Source organism: Epargyreus clarus, unplaced genomic scaffold (genome assembly GCF_041222505.1).
Source record: "Epargyreus clarus isolate Ecla_fem2 unplaced genomic scaffold, WU_Ecla_fem_2.2 ptg000008l, whole genome shotgun sequence".
NCBI classification, from domain to species: Eukaryota; Metazoa; Arthropoda; class Insecta; order Lepidoptera; family Hesperiidae; genus Epargyreus; species Epargyreus clarus.
Genome location: NW_027332216.1, coordinates 16,038,996 through 16,059,119, shown reverse-complemented (window position 1 = coordinate 16,059,119; position 20,124 = coordinate 16,038,996). Strand labels below are relative to the sequence as shown.

General features: G+C 36.2%; 1 protein-coding gene across 1 annotated transcript; it reads right to left on the bottom strand.

The window, feature by feature from the left end:
* Positions 1-11,813: 11,813 nt before the first annotated feature.
* Positions 11,814-16,911, bottom strand: LOC140744046 (ecdysone oxidase-like). Its single transcript, XM_073075487.1, has 5 exons — positions 16,791-16,911; positions 16,658-16,707; positions 15,529-15,652; positions 15,007-15,137; positions 11,814-13,778 (listed from the first exon to the last, which is right to left on the bottom strand). The coding sequence occupies exons 3-5, from the start codon at positions 15,638-15,640 to the stop codon at positions 12,219-12,221; spliced, it is 1,803 nt and encodes a 600-aa protein (XP_072931588.1). The 5' UTR covers positions 15,641-15,652; positions 16,658-16,707; positions 16,791-16,911; the 3' UTR covers positions 11,814-12,218.
* Positions 16,912-20,124: the final 3,213 nt, after the last annotated feature.

Below are 20,124 nucleotides of genomic sequence, written 5' to 3'. Positions count from 1 at the left end.
CATCTTGCCTTCAGCGACAGTTACACATTCATTCCTTCATTCAGCCATTCGTTCCGGTCCCAAGGGCGGATGGTGCTGAATGGTTCACGGTATTCATAAACCACTCATGCATTTTCTTGAAATTTTAGCACGTGATAAACATCTTTAGGTTCAAAAATAGTTGTAAATGTACTCATTTCAGTTGAAAAGAATCAGATGTTTACATTTGCCAAAACTCTTATCCCGTTAAGTCTTCTGACCCAATTTCGTGTATTTCCAGAAAGTTATAGTTTTATTCGGGCTGTTGTGGCTAGAATTTACTCAAATAAAAATAATGCTTATTATATCTTACTCTAATCTAGCTGTATTCTAGCAACGCAACTGTTATTGCGTGCAAACGTAGTATTAAAACAGGAGCAACAAACATTATCACACGTCGCACAACTTCAGAACGAGTTCAGCAAGCTTCAAGATGTCGTCTCATTTCACAACTGAGATGCAGTTGTTGAAGTTGGCTGTGATCTAGAAGTTTAAGTATCACCCGCACTACGTTACTGCTAGTCTTCTCATCGCTCCCGTCAAGTATTCTGATGGATTGCTGTGGCCCGATTATTCGTTGATCGTTGCTTTTGAAATATATAAAAAAATAACCAACGAGTAACCATCTAGATACGAAAGCTATCAAATGCCTTCAAGTTTACTATATCGTGTGTAACTTGTAATAGATATAAGTAGTAACCCATACAGGACAAAAAGAAGAGTATTCTACCAATCCGTAGATAAACAGCGTGATATTTATGACCTAAAATCGTAAACCCCTCTCATCTATGGCTATAAAATACACGGCGGCAACAGTCACCATGCCTGAAAAAACACCGACTAATTTAAGTTTCAATTCTAGTCAAGAATTTCTAGATCAATCTTTGTTTGTATGACACCCGTATGTTTTTATGACCATAACAAAACAATTTATTTTAAAATGTAAAATTTATAAGTAATTTATTAGTTTTTGTATTCCAAGTATTAAAATTTTACCTAAGTAATAATAAAAAATCTGACATTACCTGTGACATATAAAAAGTCTATTAGTATGAAAGAATAATGCCAAGAGCTACTCGAGCGGCTGACAGCCTTTGGAAAGTGCACCCACGATGAATAAAACCTTCGGAGCCTGCCCTATCACGCGTGCCGGTAGACGTGATTATGGCACACTGGTAATGTTTTATGAAGCAATTCATTCATGGTGTTATTTTGAAAGTTCGCCATTAATAAAAAAATAATAATAAAAGAGCGCGTGTACTTTTGCACGTAAGAAATTATACTTTTTTGGCGTAATTAATAAATAAATTCAGATTTTAAAGTTTGAAAAAGTCAAATTTTTACGAGTTTTTCTCAGCAATGTCTTTCTTTTAATAACCATATCATAGGGTAAACAATAAAAAAATGTCCGCCATTTTGAAACGTTCTTGAATTTAAACATTTTGTTTAACGACATTTTGTTTTTTAAACAATTTAACTACCCACTAAAGTGCTCTTCATGCGAGTCAGCGCGTTACAAGCATGCATTAAATTTGAGCATCACATTACAATGAATCTGAGCATAAAAATATGCACATATTTAAGACGTGCTTCCTCCGCCATTATCTTAATGCAAGTTGGCGAATAGCTTGTTTGTCTGTAACGTGCATGGAGTGGAGGGTGGGGGGGGAGTAGTTTCGGTAACAGGCTAACAGCACACAACGCAACGCTTTGTGTGCACACGTTTTGTAAATTACTTCCGTTTCATAAGAAGTGCGGTGTAATTTAACTAAGAGCGCCTTTGTACACCGCGCTATATTATACAACGAATATAATTATGAATACTATATATCGGTCCATACTTGACACAAAAAATGTATATGTTTCATTGCATTGAATTTTAAGCTTCTATCACCTATTTACATTACTGTATATACAGTAACAGTACAGCGCCTAATATTTTAAGGTCGCGTACAAAAAGTAGCATTATAACAACTTCAACGCAGCCAAAACTTATCCGTGTCTATTGTCATCTACATAATAATAATTTGTAGTGAAATATGTTTATTTTATTGAAAAAATGTGTGTATATAAAAGATGTAAGTAAACTTCGATGATATGTCAGTGATAACATGAACACTCATAGATGTAAATTACTTCAATCAAAAGTTATCAAACGAATATCATGAATTACATCACAAGGGAATGTTTGGTACAGACGCCGAACTACAAACATACAGATGTTTGATATGTTTCCCATTGCGAGGGGAACTCATTCTTGGTTCAACTACAAAGAAGACGTGACGTAAGCGCAGTCGGCGACGTCCCGGCTCCGCCGAAGATCGAGATTCGAAGTCATTACCGGCGAACGTTCAGCTCCGTTGTGCTGCGGTCAGGGAAACCTGACCAGCGACGACAGACCTCCCGCACCGCCCTTCGCTCACACTACGTTAGGTGTGGAAGGGATAGAGCGCAAGACGAGGGAGCTCTACACGCTGGCCAACAAATCCCATAGTTTATGAGCGGGCGGATAAGTCGTCGATACTCCGTGTATCGCTTCATTGGACGTTAATTAAAGTTTCTCGTTTTATTTTCCGATCGCGAAACAATTGCCGCGTGTCGCTGACAACTCGGCTCTTTGAGAACTAGAATAAAAGGAATGTGGCCGTTTTCAAAGTTAGTTCAGCGAAGAAATTAGTTCACGTTAAAGCGATATGAAATTTCGCTGAATGTTGCACTCCCTGAACTGTAAGGAAAATTCAAAGCGAGCAAAAACTTCGGCAAGAAGGATAGATTGCCGAGGAATCGAGATTACGTTCCAATTTCCACAGAAACACAATTTTGGAAGTTCATTAAAGTTTTAGAGTGACTTGTAAACATTTTATCACTGAAAATGTTCTTATTCTGCAAACTTTTACTTATTAAAAACTTGAATCAAAATTGTATTAATTTTTAAAATATATTAATTTTCAGTGTATTCAGTATTAATTTTGATGTCGTTCTTTTGGTGCGTACTACGCACGTGACTTTAAAATATTCAAAATTTAAAATAAATTAAAATTTAACTCCGAACTCTATAGGGGAATAATACGTTTTACGCTACTGCCGGTGCACTAAAAGGTACATAATTGCAATATTTCATTTTAAAACTCTGTAATACAAAGCGCCTACAATATTATTACCACAAAAAGCTAGTGAATAAATTAAGTCAGCTTACCTCTGCATTACAAATAACATAATGGGTTGTAAGCCGTAATCCGGCAGGTGACCCGCTGGGAACTAAAGGCTTATTGGGATTATAACGCAATTTTGGAAAACGAAACGATTCTGTCGACACTGTGATTGTTATGAACTTCTGAATAAATGAGCCTTTAACGGTTTATCTCATGTTTAACACTAATAGATGGGCTTCCGGAGTTTCACAAATGTTTCTACCGCCTTTAAATGCTTGGATTTTTCGTGTCGTGGGTTCCATAGACACACATAAAGACAAGACAAACATCCAGTGTCGACGAGGATGTTATGTAGAGAGATATCTGTTTGGAATCTTATTGGAACCCATCCGTGTGTGGCACCCACTGCGTGTCAGACTTGTACGCTGACCTTAAATATAAGCTAAGGGCCTTTACCACACACCAAGGCTTTCCAACTTAGTCCTCAATGATAGAAACGCACCTGCGCAATCTCAGGTAATCTCTTAAATCTTACTTAGAGTCGATTACAAGGGCGGCTGTAACTAAGTGGTAAGTACCATCGTATGGACTACATGCGCAATTGTTGCTTAAAAAATCTGCCTTATGTGCACTAACTCCAGTCATAATGTATTTCATCTCTATCATAATAATGTATGTAACTAATAAAGTAGTGACACGTCGGGTTAGCACAGATCGCGGAATGTTACAATAACTCCGACCGCTTTGAGAGCCGTCTCATAACGCGGCCAGTATTTCATCCCGCGCCTCGTTGTACGGATATTGCCTTGTAGCGAATATTCCACCATATTCGCTTTCACAGTAGTACAGTACCTATTAAAATGGAAAAAAGAGAGTCTAGACAGGTACGAGTCGCTACAATTTTAGACATAATATAACTTCTAAAACGTTCTTCACTACGCAGCTTATACGCAGTTGTTTAAAGAGACGTATTCTTAGAAGCTGAATGAGAGAGAGGAACATTAAAAGAAGCTATAGGTAGAGTATGTTAACAAAGTTTTAACCATAGTTATATTATACTAATGTATCAGTAGGATAATATATCTATGGTTTTAACACTTTGGCGCATGGCAAAGTAGTCACGATTTCGGTCTGTGAGACAGTTGGTTGCGGGAACGATCCCCGACCAAACATATATGTAAATTTTGAAATAATATTTCTGTTCTGAGCCTGGATATTTCTGCTATACCTACGACATGTACCTACGACACAGAATAAAAGAGTAGAAAACATCATTAAGTTAAAGCTTTATTTGCATTCCTTGCATACTTACTGATTTCGTTAATAAATGCCCGCTTTATTCTTAAATTCGTGTCATGTAACGGAAACTGTGTCAGCAGAACTTCCGATCGTTTACTGACGCCATCAGTCTCTGAATTACCGCCGCTGCTGCCATTCGGTTGATGGCCGTTGCAACTGTAACCTACATGTATATGTTTGCACAATATTTAATAAACAGGGCAATTGCTATTGTTATATATTTCTATATATTTCTATTTTCAAATAGTACTAGGCTCAATGGTTATCTGTAACCAGCTTCACATCAAACAAGGGTTCTACCTGAAGCTAATCACAGGTGCATTGTCACCCCCGACGTCAGATGACTTGTATGTAAGTCAGCCCACATCCACACCCTTCCACAAAGCCAGATGCACTGTTTCAATAGGTATACGGTTTTAATCCCTCAATCAAACTATACTACTCGTACATTTGGATTTCTTTTAATACAAATTTGCTTAAAACCGCAACGAAAGTTATGGGCGTTAATCTTTTTAAGACGACGCATTTAACTTTCTATACACGCACTGTTATATTTTGTTAAGTTTATCTTACAAACTCACTAGCCTACTCGGTGATTAAACGCTTAGATCCATAATTCATGTTTGTGTGTTAGTAAAACAGTATTATATCCAGTGTTATAAATACCGCCTGCAATTTCGTCCAACATCAAACACAAACGTATCGAATGCATTTCTATCTCTTTGAATATCAGCTTCACAATAGATAAGAGCAAATAAATCATTCATTCACATTGTAATATCCGGTAGCTCCGTACGTACTTCCAGGGACCTTCCATTAAATATTTCCTTACGTCATCGCGCGACATAAATTGTACCGGAGGAAATGAACCGATAGATACGTTGCTAGCAGAGCGGAGGTAACTCGAAAATTGTACGGTGGAGGCTGTTTCAGAAACGTTGCCAAATTTTTCACGCTATTATGCATTAAATACAATTTGTTTGAAACTTCCAATATCTTATTTTTTATATAATTTATCTTAAATATAACTTCTGTTGATAAAGAATAATGGACTTGTGTTAAAACCCTTTGTGGTTCGACTCTGGCGGCATGTATACCATATTAATTTCTGTCTAATTACAGAAGTGTTAAGCACTGCTGTGTTTTGGTTTGAAGGATATGAAGTACTTACTTACTGGTCCGACAGGTTCCAATTTAGTTCTCAGGGGTACTAACGAACCTTGGCCGACCTTAGGTAGAAATCTTGTCTTATCTGGGATTGGTAACAGATCAATTGAGAAAGAGAATTGGCACTTACCATCAGGTGGAGTACATGTTCGTTTGGTACATCTAAATTATACAAGTATTATACTTAAGTTATAGTTTATGTTGAAATGTAGAGACCTACATTATAGAGTGCAAACTCCTTTACCACTAGTAAACCTACAGAGCTACAACTACGTATATGTTCTCGAATCTTGCGGAGATCTGAAGAGTACTCCAGCGCGCCACTTCACCTCAGGGTAATGGAACTAGAAATTACTGGACGACTTTTTCAAGCCTCGACGCCTTGATCACATCTAAACAGAGATATTATTTAACAACCATAAAACTACCTTTAAATAAGTAAGTGAGTGAAATATATTCTCATTGCAACTTACTTGACATAATTTTTCATTTCTCGTTATTATTATTGTGGCATCGTTTCCAGGTAAGTATTAATTTAACGCCTTTAAAAAAGTCCTGTTACCGAATTCCCCATACGGACATGAATACTTACTTAAATTAATACAAAAATTAAATCACATATTACATTCACAAATGTATATTCAAACATAAATTGTAGGTACTTATGGTGAGAATTAAACTTGCATGGAGGGCAATACGTATTTTCTTTACGGTACACTTTCTACCAGTAAACTACCACTTTACCACTGCCATTACAAACTTCCAGCCAAATTTCACTAAATCAGAGCTACACTTCAGTTATTATACTATTTCCATTTCTTTATTTTCTTGATTAAATTTTAGATCAAAGTTTTCGAAGCTGTTGTTAATAAGTAGGTATAGGTAGGTACTCGACAATGAAACGAAATAATTATTACGACAGGTAATTTTATTTATTTATTTTAATCAATATTTGATGTTTAAAATACCTATAATAAATATATGCGATCGATATCATTGCTTATTTGGTCACAACACTACAAAGAACTGTCATCGAAAAAATAAAGAAATTGAAATAGTATAATGAAGATATTCACTGTTCTAAATTCAAATACAATCTAATCCAAAATAACATACTTATTGCAACATCGACACCCAGATCGATGACACCCACTCGATACGCAAATGGAACAGAATTCGACAGTCATTTTCCTTTTTCAACGTACCTTTAACGGTACAGTGAAAATGGTATTCAGTAACCTGCCACCCAAATATTCGCACGTGACAAAATGTCAGCCACACTTTATGCATAGTCGCTGGAGCTTTATTGAAAACGTCCGTCGGTTCCCAACCTTTGTGTGAGATGAAACTTGCAGGTAAATTGTTAACATAGTGGTATTGGTAACTTATAAATAATTTGTCAAAGGATATTTTGAAATTATAGTTTGTGTTATTATATGATTATCATAATTATTAGTACGACAACATTTAGTGCATAAAATAATTTGTATGTACTGTCATACCCAGGTAGCTGTATCAGTATTTACTTTAGGCAAAGTAGCTCAAGAAAAAGTAGCCGCTTCTTTCATAAGATAACGTCTTAACGATGAAACCATTATGAAAAATACTAAATTAGAATGCCTTAGTTATCAATCAATGAAGTTATATCATCACATTTAATAGTTATTCCTGCTAATGATAAATGATGTACACAAGCAAATGGTAGTGGTAAAATAAAACAATAACTCATTCATTTCACCTATCCGGCTACATGGTGAGTGGACACTCCGTAGCTCTCAGCGCTCTAAGCCCGACAGTGTCGACACTACGTCACGTGACACTATCATGCAATTCTGACATTTTCGAAGTTATTGATTTGCAGGATTTACTGTGAGACCAGTTAAGGTTTCATTGAGAATTCTGTAGGTACAAGCGGGATGTATACACCACAATTCATATTTTTTATGCTGTTACGTATTATTTTTTGAATAGGGCCTGTATAATCAACGATAATCAACCTTAAAGTACCAACCACAGATACAGCTTCTACTCCTAAGGGCTAACTAAATATGCCAAATATATATGCGTCGATCCCTTTAGAATAATACACTACGCGCAATTATTTCTTTGAAATCCAAAATACACAAAAGTTGTACGACCAGTTTGCGATGCTAAACATGAAAGAAAGTATAGAAGAAAAATATATAGATATTAGTGACGAAAGTTTTATATATTTTATAAATTGTGACTTTATTCACACAATCATTTGCGTGGGTTAAGAAACTGGTGTTTGTCTTCGGCAAACTGTATCTACGCAAGCGCGGCCAGACAGGAGACGTATGTCTGATGATTAATGTAACCTTAGGCTTACAGTTCACTTTATAGCAGTAGCAGACGAGCATGCAGTTCACCTGATGGTAAGTGGCTACTGCCAAACATGGAAATCCGTAATAAACGCCAGATAGGATTAGACATTCCTACCTGAGGTCGGCCACAGATGCACCGCTACTCCTGAGGACTATGCTGGAACGCCTCGGAAAAGTATGTATCCCTTACCACACTTTTCAAACCAGAGGAGACGCAGAAATAGGTGTGGCGGTGGTGCCGCCGGACTCAAACCACAAAGGGTTCTACCACCTTCAGCTTGTATTATAAGCCCTGGAATTTATTGAACGCTAGAAGTTTTAGTGTAGTAAAATTACAAAAATTATCCCAAGGCTTCAGTTTTATGGAGACAAAGCCGCAGTGGAGAGACCATAAAGTTTATCATGCAAAAACTATTCACGTGAGTGGAACACATTAAAACTTATCGTATGATTTCCGTTCCGGAGCGAGGGAGCCGTCGCACGCATTTTACGACACCACCGTTCTTGTAAGCCGTGGAACGAAGATCCAGAGGTATTTCGCCGACCCGCGTGGCGGAGCGGTCACCGCAAAGGGTTCCAGGCTCGATCCCCGTCCAGACAAATATCTGAATGATGAATTTAGATATTTGTTCTGAACTGGGTGTTTGTGTATTCCTCTTAGTGTGTGTCCAAGGTACCCACGATACAGGGAATCCTAGTGTATGGGGCTGTGAGCGTTTATTTCCGGAGCGCTTTGATATTGGACACTTAAAAAAACGTGCAAAGATAATTACTCGCTTTAAAAGGTGGCACTGCATTGGCGACTCCGCTGGTGTTTAAAACAGCCGAAGCCTTTTCATCAGGTAGGCTGTTGCGGTTAAATCATCGAAAAAAAGTTCACAGGTGTCTTATTTTTTATCGCTACGTCAAAGTTAATGTAGATAATGTTTGCAGCTAATGTTATGTTGGTATTATTACTGTACTTGAATTGACTTTTGTGGGAAACTTACTTAATTTTTAAATACAATAGAACACTTAATTTTAATTATCATGAATTAAGAATTAAAAAGGCAACCTGGGTAATAGCAGTTAACATAGAGTTAATGAATTTTACACATTAAAAAATATATACTTAACATTATTGGTTTGCCCACAAAGTTTGCCTTTCTCGTTAAAATAAAAATCTGATATAATATTATGTTAGTGACGTCAATAACACAAATCGAAATGACGTGAGATTTTTAAAGGTTTAAACCTATATTAAGTGCATCTAGATGATTCAATTTACAATTTTTTTTTATTAAAAATATCAAACGAGTTTACAGTCCTCCTGATGATAATTGGCCACTACAATGCTCTACCTAGGGTTGATCACTGATGCGTTGCTACCCCTGAGGACTAAACAGGAACGCCTTAGATAAGCATGTCTCTCTTCCTACATCCTTCAAACCAGAACACAGCAGCGTTTAACACTGCTGTTATGAGTTACAAATTGGTGACGGTGCCATCTCTAAACATATAAGAGCGAATACTTTTCCAGCTAAAAGAGTACATTCCTCACAACGCATCAATGACGGCAATCGAGCCGTCTTAGAGGGCAGCTTATCTCCGGTAATAAGCACATAACAGCTCTTCTGCTCTTAATCCCTCACTGTCTCTCTAAGTGCCCCAATTAACCCATCCTCTTAGTCTCTATATACTACTGGGAATAGTTATCACTTAACTTTATTCACTTTTAAGTTAAATCACCTATATACGATAAATCTATCAGGTATAGTATTATTCAAAGATGCATCTGTTGTTACTACTTTTACATCTATTCCTGATTTAAAACTATATTACCTATATTAAGCGCTTTGTTATATTTTAAAGATAGTGGAAGGCACAAATTACAGGAGTGGGAATAAATAAGACTTACAGGTAGCAATGCATCCCTGATTGACGTGAGTCCCATGCGTGACATAAACAATTCCCGAAAAGATGAACTACACGATACACAAAAAAATGTCAAAAACCCAAAGTGTTTTAAAAGATTTCAAAATGGCCTGTAATTCGCACATACATTATAAGGGGAGCGATGCGCAGCCGGGAACAATGCCCGCCGAAGAGCAGTTAATAGCGCGATCCAATCGGGAATTTATTCTATTCCCACTTTACATGCACAATCTGCTCTTGTATTTAAGTGAATTCTTTCCGCTTTACGTACTTTTGGGAATTTGTGATTGTGTTTATTACACGCATTTGCATAAAACTCGAATGTAACACTACTATTAAAAATGTAGGTGTGTATGTTATTCATAATGTTATAAAACTACTATACATAAAGTTATTCATGATATTAAAATGCTATTATTAAAACAATTATTATAATAATTACAACAGACCCTCAGTTGTAGAAAATTTCGAAATTTATCAAAATTCAGAATATATGTTTTTGTTACAAATTTGTATGTTTCTATTCGTGTTTGTGTGTCCTAAGCTAGGTAAGCTACCTGCGTCACAGGAAATCTTAGCGTAGGGTTATGGGAATGGAAAACGTTATTTTGTTACTTCCAGGTTAAATGTAGAGACCTTATTCTTTGAGAAGTCTAGCACAGACATTAACCACTTAACACTTAACTATATGGACTAAACAATCATTTGCTATTTCTAGATCAAGAAAATAGACCAACGTTTAAAGTACCGAAGTACCGTGGAAACGAACTATCGCACCATCGAAGTGCCCATAATTTATTAACCGCCTTTTCCCGGCACGTTCCTGGGAATATGCAAGTTTATGTTCTTCGTTAAAACTTCGTCGGTAGCTTACAAAGCTTGCTTTGACAAGGTTCCAGTGTGCGGCGGTCGAGATAACTTTGCAACTATGCCGCACTCAGCGGTCGGTATGTACTGTAATGAAGGATCGGCTCGATTAAATTCCCTTATTAATAATTTCTGAAACAACTCTCGGATATTCGGGGTCTTCTAATAACATAAACTTTCGGAAGATTTGCAAACAGACTTCTGTAAGCAATGCTCTTTAGAAGTCAATGTTGTTTGTTGTTTTACTGAGGGTATTTATAGTTACAAATCAAAGCATAATTAAAAATGCCTATTTAAATTATGTCATTGTTGGTACTCTCCCATAACTAAACATAAGAATATGGGAGATGGATATGGAATGATATAAGATATGGGAGATTGTAAGAATATCACATAACATTATAAATATACTAATTTACAATTATGATGATGATATATGAACATGGTTTATTATTAATTTATATAAGTACGAAAAATAAACATTAATTTTGAACTAAAATAATATTTTGAATTATATTTTTTAACCTAATAGAATCTACTGTTCATAATACTTTCATTTGGCTTCATAATATGAACGTTTTTAAATAACCACTTCGTTGTTTATACAGTACGGTGTAGCTAGTTCGGCGGTAACAGGCTTCTTACTGCGGAATTACATCGTAGCTGTGGATAATAAGAATAAAATGGAATTTCTTCGCGCGCCGTCTACCGGAGCATACGGGAGGTAGTTTAAATGAAAAATGAAGTGAACTAAGAACGCGTAGTCAGAAACTTTCAAAACAGAAACTACGTAATAGCTGGGATTTTTTTTCCCACTGTTGGGAGCAAGTTGTTGAATAGTTGGGGCCTTTCGACAAGACCTTTGCAATTCTTTCCAAATTACGAATGCTTTGATAATATTATAAAATCAATTTTTCAAGCTGCACTTTTTAATATCAATGAAAATATGTTTAATAAAGATATAATTATTAAGCACATAATTAAAATTAAATTATTAAAAAAACAATTATTAAAAAAATAAATTATTAAAAAACTTAAAAGCCGTCATAACGTAAAAAGCAGTGTAGGTACGATTGGTAAATATTCCATAGTAGCAACGTTTATATAAAAAATATGATAATTTATTCATCACAGAAGTTATAAAACATCATTAAGTAAATGCAGATAAGACTATTTCATCAGTCAGCGAAGTTTAATCAGAAATGTATTTCATAGGAGTTGTTTAATTAATGGAGTTCGCTTCTGAAGCAAATAAGTAATTCAAATTAGATGCAAGGAATTAATCTAATTACATTTATTCCGTAGTCGATGAACTTGCAAATGAACAATTATTTACAACTGAACTTCTTGTAACAGTATCTTCGAATGGATAAAGGTTTATACAGCATTATGTTATTTTCATTTAGCTTGAAATGTCAGACTAAATTATCTAATTTGGAATGAAAAATATGAAGATTCATTTATACCAAAATAATTTTGCCCAATAAGGATAGAAGTTAATCGGGAGTATAATCCAAGGCACATGTTCTTGTTTGATGATATCGGCGGCCTTCTCACCGATCATGATGGTGGCGGCGTTGGTGTTGGCGCCCACCAGCTCCGGCATGATGCTGGCGTCGGCCACGCGCAGCCGCCCCACTCCGTGCACCCGCAGACCGCTGTCCACCACCGCGCCTAGCGCACACGTCCCGCTGTAGTGGTAGAAAGTGCTCATCATGCACAAAGCGTAGCATCGCCACCATTCTCTACTCCAATACTTCAGGCCCTTGCACGGAACTAACTTTAAATCTGCCATCTCCGCATTCAAGCTCTTGAAATAAGATGTGTTAAGAATCTTAACGAAATCAATCATGGAATCCACAATAGTTTCCAAATCACGTTTATCAGTCAAATGTCCACCGTAAATCAATGGTGGATCTCCAGGATTGACGCTTCGTAGAAGGACCCGTCCACGAGACTTAGGGTGTAAGATACCAAGCGTTGTGAATAACGTTCTTCTGCCTTTTCCCGACTCGTAAAAGTTCTGACATATATCATAATCATAACCATAATTGAAGACACACGAATCCAATATGAACTCCGAGTCGTTCGGAATAATGAAATTGATAGTTTGATAATCAGGACAATATTTTGATTTGTTCAATGCCACGTAACCAGTGAACACTTCACTAGGGAAACCACGAACGTCTATTGCAGGTGGTGGCTCTCTCATTTCCTCTAGTTTTATAGTCATCATAACTGGTACGTGGTCTTGTAAATTCTTTCCGACGGGTAGGTCGCTTCTTACTGCAATATTTAGGGATTCTAAGTGTTCTTTAGGTCCTATTCCGGACAGCATTAGCAAGCGAGGAGTATTTAACGCACCGGCTGACACTATCAACTCTTTAGACGCTAGTAACGTCAGTTTTTGGGTATCTTTTGTAAATGCTTCGATACCAATTGCGTTATTATCTTTGTCAAATAGTATCTTAGTGACAAATGTGTCCTTCAACACATGTAAATTAGGATTATTTTTCTGCTCAGCGAGGATGGTATACGCTGTTGATTGGCGAGCGCCATCAGCTATCGTAAACATTGGCTCGGTGTAGCCTAAATGGTCATCTGCATTTATATCTAAAATTATTTTATGACCAAGCTCTCTAAAAGATTCTAAAAAGTTTTCAGTATTCAAATTAGGTTGCTTGGAGACGCCTAAGAATCCCTCTGCTCCATGGTACTTTGCTTGTGGTGAAATAAACACCATTCTATCTTGTAGTCTTTCACTCTTAATGAAGTATGGCAGCACGCCATCATAATCCCAGGTTGTGTCGTTGGCTGCAGCAGCCCAGGAGGTGAAGTCGTCAGGGCAACCTCGTACATATAACATATAGTTGACACTACTGCCGCCGCCAAGTACGTGGCCGCTAGTCAGGTTGGCGGTTTTGGCGTGGTGGCATTGAAAACCATAGTTATCGTTCTCAGTTGTATAGTTCCAGTCGTATCGAGTTCTTGGCAAATACCCAAATAAACCTGGCAACTACGGACAAAAAAATCTTATTATTATGCAAATTTAATTCAATTATGAAATTAATGTTTCAAAGATTTATGTGCTTCGAATCTCATTTATACAATTTAATATATTACTTAAGTAGGAAAACGATAATTAATTCTTAATAGGCTTCTTTAAAGTACCTCAAATGCTATGTATAAATAAATTTAATAGAATTAACTGTAAAAATGATTATATAATTGAAATGGGTTAAATTGTGTAAAAAAAAGTGTCATATGATGTATACACTTCAATTGCTAAGATATAACACTAAAACAGCTACTTAAGCACACAAGTACTTAAAACATCAAACAAATAAAAATAGAAGCACAAATGAAAAAAGAACTGTAATGAGGTCTTAAAATAAAAGGGAGTTGCAATTCCAAAGTTATATAATAAGCTTGTGAGAGTCAAAGTCAATTGCTTTGAGCGAGGCCGACGTGGATAAAGCCTGTTTTGCTGCACAAGTAGGTATGTCAAATATAAAGTGCCTCGTCATTTGCATTTTTTCGTTTTTTTTGCGAAATAAACTCGGTCAATGGTATCATTTTGACATTCTTTAATTTGGTTCATAGCGCGCTTTCCAACCTCCTAGAGATTTCGGGGAACCTTTAGTAATTTATTTTATTCTGTTTTCCTTATTGAGGCCAATTTGGAAACTAGAATCAAAAACTCCCAGTGCAGCCGAGTAAATTCGTAGTCTCAGTGGTATTTTCCTTTTTACATCACTGCAAAGGGCACGTTTTTCGAATGTATGTATTTGTCTCATTCTTAGTCACACTCTAAGGCCAAATGGCGTCAATTTACCTATTTATATTTAACCAAAAGCTTTTACTAAAACTGTGTTCCTGGAATTCCTGCACACCTCATATACGACCCTAGAGGTCACCCAAAAGATCAGTATTCAAATAAAAGTCGTTATCTCCTTTCTTATTTTCAAAAGTTATGTGTGTACTGGATTTTTTATGATATTCAAGTAAATGTAAGTAAACAAGTATCCAGTACACCTGTAAGTGGTCACTGCCACTGACAGACATTTCTAATCAATCGCGAATACGATTGCAGTCGTAGCTAAATTAGCCACACATGCGTCAGTCAAGTCGAAGTCGGAATGCCTCATGTATTTTCCTAACTGTAACCTTCAAACCAAAATACAGCAGCGTTTGACTCTGTTTCTATAAAACAAAAATGGGTGTGGTAACGTATTCCCACTTACAACTGACTGCTGGGGCGGGTCACCCCCAGCTTCCACGAGCAGCACCCTGAAGTTGCTCTCGGCCAGCCGCGCTGCAACCACTGCGCCTGCCGACCCTGCCCCAATCACAATGAAGTCGAACTGTTCCTGATCTAAAATACAGTGGATTATCGTATATTAATCGCTTCTTCAAAGCCCTGCCTAAAAAGCCTATAAGAAAGAAATGGAAGTTTGGTTTTAATATAATTGAAATTAATAAATATATTGGCTTCTAAATGAGAATGGAGCAATGCATGCATGTGATTTACAATGATCGCCAATTCTCACTTCTCGCAATTGACTCATGCCAATTTACAAGATTTGTGCCGATTATTAACTACTCAATTTAAACCGCGTAATATTAAGCATTTGTTCTAAATCTGAGATTATTGTTATTTGTGCGATATTAAAGAATAGAATCCGTTCTTTAAATTTTCGTTTGTCTTGCAAACGGCGAAGTCTATTTTCATGAGACTTCAGGTTACCAGCATATGAACAGCTGACCTGTAACGGAGGCCTGCTTAGGGAACAGGTAGGCAGTGAGCATCAGCGCTCCGACGACTTCGAAACAGCGCTGTGTGCTAGTGATCCGGGCCAGCGCCGCTATCGCGTCCATGGTTGGGATTACCTAGGATCAATTAATTTAAAAATAATAATAAGTTAGTTCTTAGGTATTTAGACTGTACAATAATATTTACTAGATATATTTTACATTTACCCGTCCATGATGGATCATGTATAGGCAGTGTAATCTCTTCAAGTACAAGTATTAAAATACTGCCGTCATGAGACTCAAATTTAATAGTTTTTTCGCAAAATATTATTATGAAGTATAGTAACGATCTTACGAAGCTTACGCGATCTTCAAGTAAGTTTTTCTTACTAATACCTCCTTCACACTTGAGCATTCGATGGATATACAATTAAACAAAAAATAATTATACATACACACACATATTTATAAATGTGTTGTAATTATTTTAATTACCCTCAGTGATATCTAAATCTTCATTAGATTCAAATAAAAAAACTGAATATTAACACACTTGACTAAACAAATATAAATGAAACTAAATTCACACCCACACCCACATGCACAAACACACACACACATATACACACACAGACACACATGCTTGCAAGAGTCACAATATAAGATAAGTTATTAATTATTTAAGTTCTTTTTTTTTTCTTTTCTTCACTGTATACTGGACCCAAAGTTAAGTTTTTCTTGTATGTCGGCTGGGATTGGGGAAAAACACTATTAGCTCCCGCACGACACCTGAGGGAGTAGGGAGAGGCTGAAAAACAGCGCTGCTCGGGGCCCACGTCACGAGCCAGCATAATGCTGAGCCACTTCCTTTGCCCTTCCATTCATGTTTAATTTAGTTTGCTTTTGTTGGTCATTATTTTGTATGTTATTATTTGTATCTTTATTTATGTCTTATTATTTTCTGTAAATTATTTGTTTCTTGTGTTTGGGCAATAAATCATATTATTATTATTATTATTAAATTAATAAGAACATATGTGTAAAAAATAATAACGATAATTACTCTGTTAGAAATATTAATATAAATACGTACGGATAGTATACTACATTATAAAAAAAAACTGTTAAAATAATGCATACCTTAACGTAAGTAGGAAATCACATCACTCACGAGCACACTCGAACTGCATCTGAGATGAACAAATATGTGAGAATAACTAAAAGTAAAAAAATAACATTGTATCTAAACGCCAACAAAATGTTTTTTACTTACTAAAACTAAACAGTCGTTACCGTTCCGATTCACGCGAACGCTATAACCGGTGGCATAAAAAGTTTAAGTACCTGTTTATAACTAAATAACCTTCTACAATGTCATGAGTACGACCTCTCACATCTCATGGACAAGATAGATCTTCAGAAAGCGCGCTCAATCGCTTGCAAATACTGTGGCTTTGCGCCAATATTATTTTTACGACACTTTATTTTCAATTTGTGTTATTTTTTTAAATAGCTAACGAGTATGTTGTCTGATAGTTAATAAAATCAGTGTCGCGAAGTAACTCTATAAGAAACAGAAGTTTATCTAAAGCCGCTCACAGATTTGTTGCTCCGAATGACCAAAATCGCCTCACTTGACAACTCCGTCAAAGGGTGTTGATACTCTTCCAGTGCATCTGAAGAACTGTTTCATGCTACAAATAGTTGTTGCGATCAAACATATTGAATTTATATTATTCAATTAGAAGTTACAAATGTTAGTCAGCGGTTACAAATGTTCAAACAAAACTCAAGGTAATCTTTAGTAATTACTTTAATTGATGTGTGTAAATTTAGTTACGACATACGAATACATTGTTTTATTTATTTGTTATTTATAAATACCTATAATATACAGGGTGTCTCGTAAGTACCACGACAAACTTTGGGAGAACGTAGGTTAGGGTCTGACCTCTCAGAGAAAAAAAAAAGTCTTACTAAAAGTGTCATCGTTATTGCACTACCCATTGTTTTATATTTTTTAAAAAATTTAGCCCTCTTCATCTTCTTTCGTTAACTGCGTGTATAAATTTGGTGATGCAGTGTTTATTTCTTCTGTTAAATACGATCAGATAGTTGGTCTACCATATTTAAATGTAAATTGGTTAAAAGATGTAAAGGAACCATGAAAAAAATAGGGCTATTTTTAGATTTTAATTTTTTTACTATTTTTTCACCAACTTTGACTATTCGCGGTGAAAAAATAATATACTGAACTGAATAATATACTGATAAGTGCACATTGCCCAAAAAATAGGTCTAGTTAGGTCTAGCTAGTCTGTATATATATATATACAGTATTACACAGGTATATATTTCAATTAAATGAGCATGCCCACCTGGTTGTAAATAGTACTGCTCTCCATTCTAAACAAACTGCTGACAAAATATATAAACAATATATAAAATTTTATTTTTAGAGTCTAGACTCACCGTTTCAAGCGTAGGGGTCTTAATCCAGCGTTTTGATGGTGGTAAACCCCTTTGTGGCTTGACTACGATGACACCACTGCCGCACCTATTTCTGCCTAATAACAGCAATGTTCAGCGCTGCTGTGTTCTGATTTAAAAGTTTTGTAAGAGACATACTTATCCAAGACATTACAGCTTAGTACTTCGGGGTAGCGGCGCATATTTGATCGTCCTCAGGTAGGAATTTAATCATATCTGATTGATTACATATGACAGCAGTAGCATCGTATCATTAATTATTAATGAGAAAATATATAACGTAAGTATTACTATTTGTTAGCCAACGTTTCGGTTCGGTAAGTGAGGTAAATGAGGTGCTGTAATACAATCATTAAGACAATACATAAGCAAAACAAATACCTTGAACTAGTTTTTATTTTGTACTTGACATCATTTTAATGTACTTTATGATTAGGGTTCCGTACCCAAAGGGTAAAATTTAAATCCTTTTACTAAGCTAAGATTAATCTACCACTTACATTTGTCAACTAGTTTCTTCCCGCCACAGTAGTTTCGCCGTGACCACGATCCATGCAACTGGGTCGAAATATCGGCTATAAACAAATTAAAAAACCACATATCGTGAGTACCCCAGTTTTACATAGTAAAATGCTTCAAAAATAGTTTTCTAATGTGAGTGCGTGTAAACACACTGATGGGATGGATCTCCTCTCAGAATGAGAAGGATTAAGCTATAGTCCACCACGCTGGCCAAATGCGTGTTGGTAGACTTCACACACCTTTGAGTATTTTTTTATAAAATCTCTCATGCCTGCAAGTTTCCTCATGATGTTTTCCGCGCTAATACGCACATAGCTTTGAAAAATCAGAGGTGCGTGCCCGGGATTTGAACCTCGGACCCGTCGATCAAGAGGCCGATTTTCTTAGCTACTAGCCTACCACTGCAAAAATTAAGGCAAGTAAAAATACTTAACAGTTGAATTTATTTCGGTGTTTTATTGTTTCCAGGTGGAAGTGTCACGTTGCGAAGCGGATTGGGCGTAGGGATGGCGTTTCTTTCCAAAAATTCGATTCTTGAATCAATTTGAATCGAAGTATAATAGATTGACATAAAATCCAGGCCTAAAGAATCGATTCTCAAAAAATCTATCTTTGATCTTTTCCAGCTAAAAAGGGCGACGATAGCGAAAAAAAGGTCATCAGGAGCAAACTGAAATATGTATCCGTCCGCAAAAAATGTCTATAACCCATTTAATCATCTTCGAAATTAAAGATCGACTTTCGATTTTCTACGATGAAAAATCGATCTAATACTAGAGGTCGAAAAAAATTAAATAAAAAATCGATTTTTCGATTAATCTATCTGAGATCGTCATCCCTAATCGGATGTCACGTCGCGTCACGGCACGAGACGCGTCGGGCAATCAATCCCGTTACGTAAATGTTAACTGACTCTACTGTTATTTATGGAGAAAATCGCTACAGAAAAGTAGAGGCTTTCATTGCGTATTTAATTCCGTTCGTTCCGTACCCAAAGGGTAAAAACGGAACCTATTAATAAGTCTACGCTGTCTGTCAGTCTGTCCCTCTATCACAGGCCACCATCTTTTAAACTGCAATAGGTATTTGACATTTTCAAAGTTATAAAAAAAAGGTCAAAAATAAATAGGGGTCGCTATCCAAGAAATGGTAATTGTTTCGTTTATCTATTGAACCGTAATATGTAGACAGTTTAAATTTTCATAATGAATTTCCTTCTTATGATATTATAGGTACTTATACTTAATGGGTATACGATACTTGATAAAACAACATTTATTAATAAAGGTGTGGTAGGTAGCACTCCGTGTACGAGTACGAGCACCTGGCAATTATCTTGAACCATCCATACATATTACTAATTTAATTTTTTCAACATCATTTATTTACGTTACAATAAGACAATTTAAATCCGAGATTTTGCGACAATTTCCACGTTCACATCAAGCCGACGCTCAATTGTTTCTCCATTCAAACAAAGGTCCTAAATCAAAGGCTTTGTTTAACAAAATACATTTATTCGCACGTTATTCAGTCTTTATCGGCTCCGTGAAGTGGAAGTGACGAGCGCCGGCAATCGACTGCGACATAACTCC

Bases quoted from the DNA above. Each gene is read 5' to 3' on its own strand.
- LOC140744046 (XM_073075487.1), bottom strand. From the start codon at position 15,640: ATGGACGCGATAGCGGCGCTGGCCCGGATCACTAGCACACAGCGCTGT. The intron at 15,138-15,528 runs GTCAGCTGTTCA...ACTGTATTTTAG, and splicing joins TAAGCAGGCCTCCGTTACAG to ATCAGGAACAGTTCGACTTC. The intron at 13,779-15,006 runs GTAAGTGGGAAT...TTTTGTCCGTAG, and splicing joins ACCCGCCCCAGCAGTCAGTT to TTGCCAGGTTTATTTGGGTA.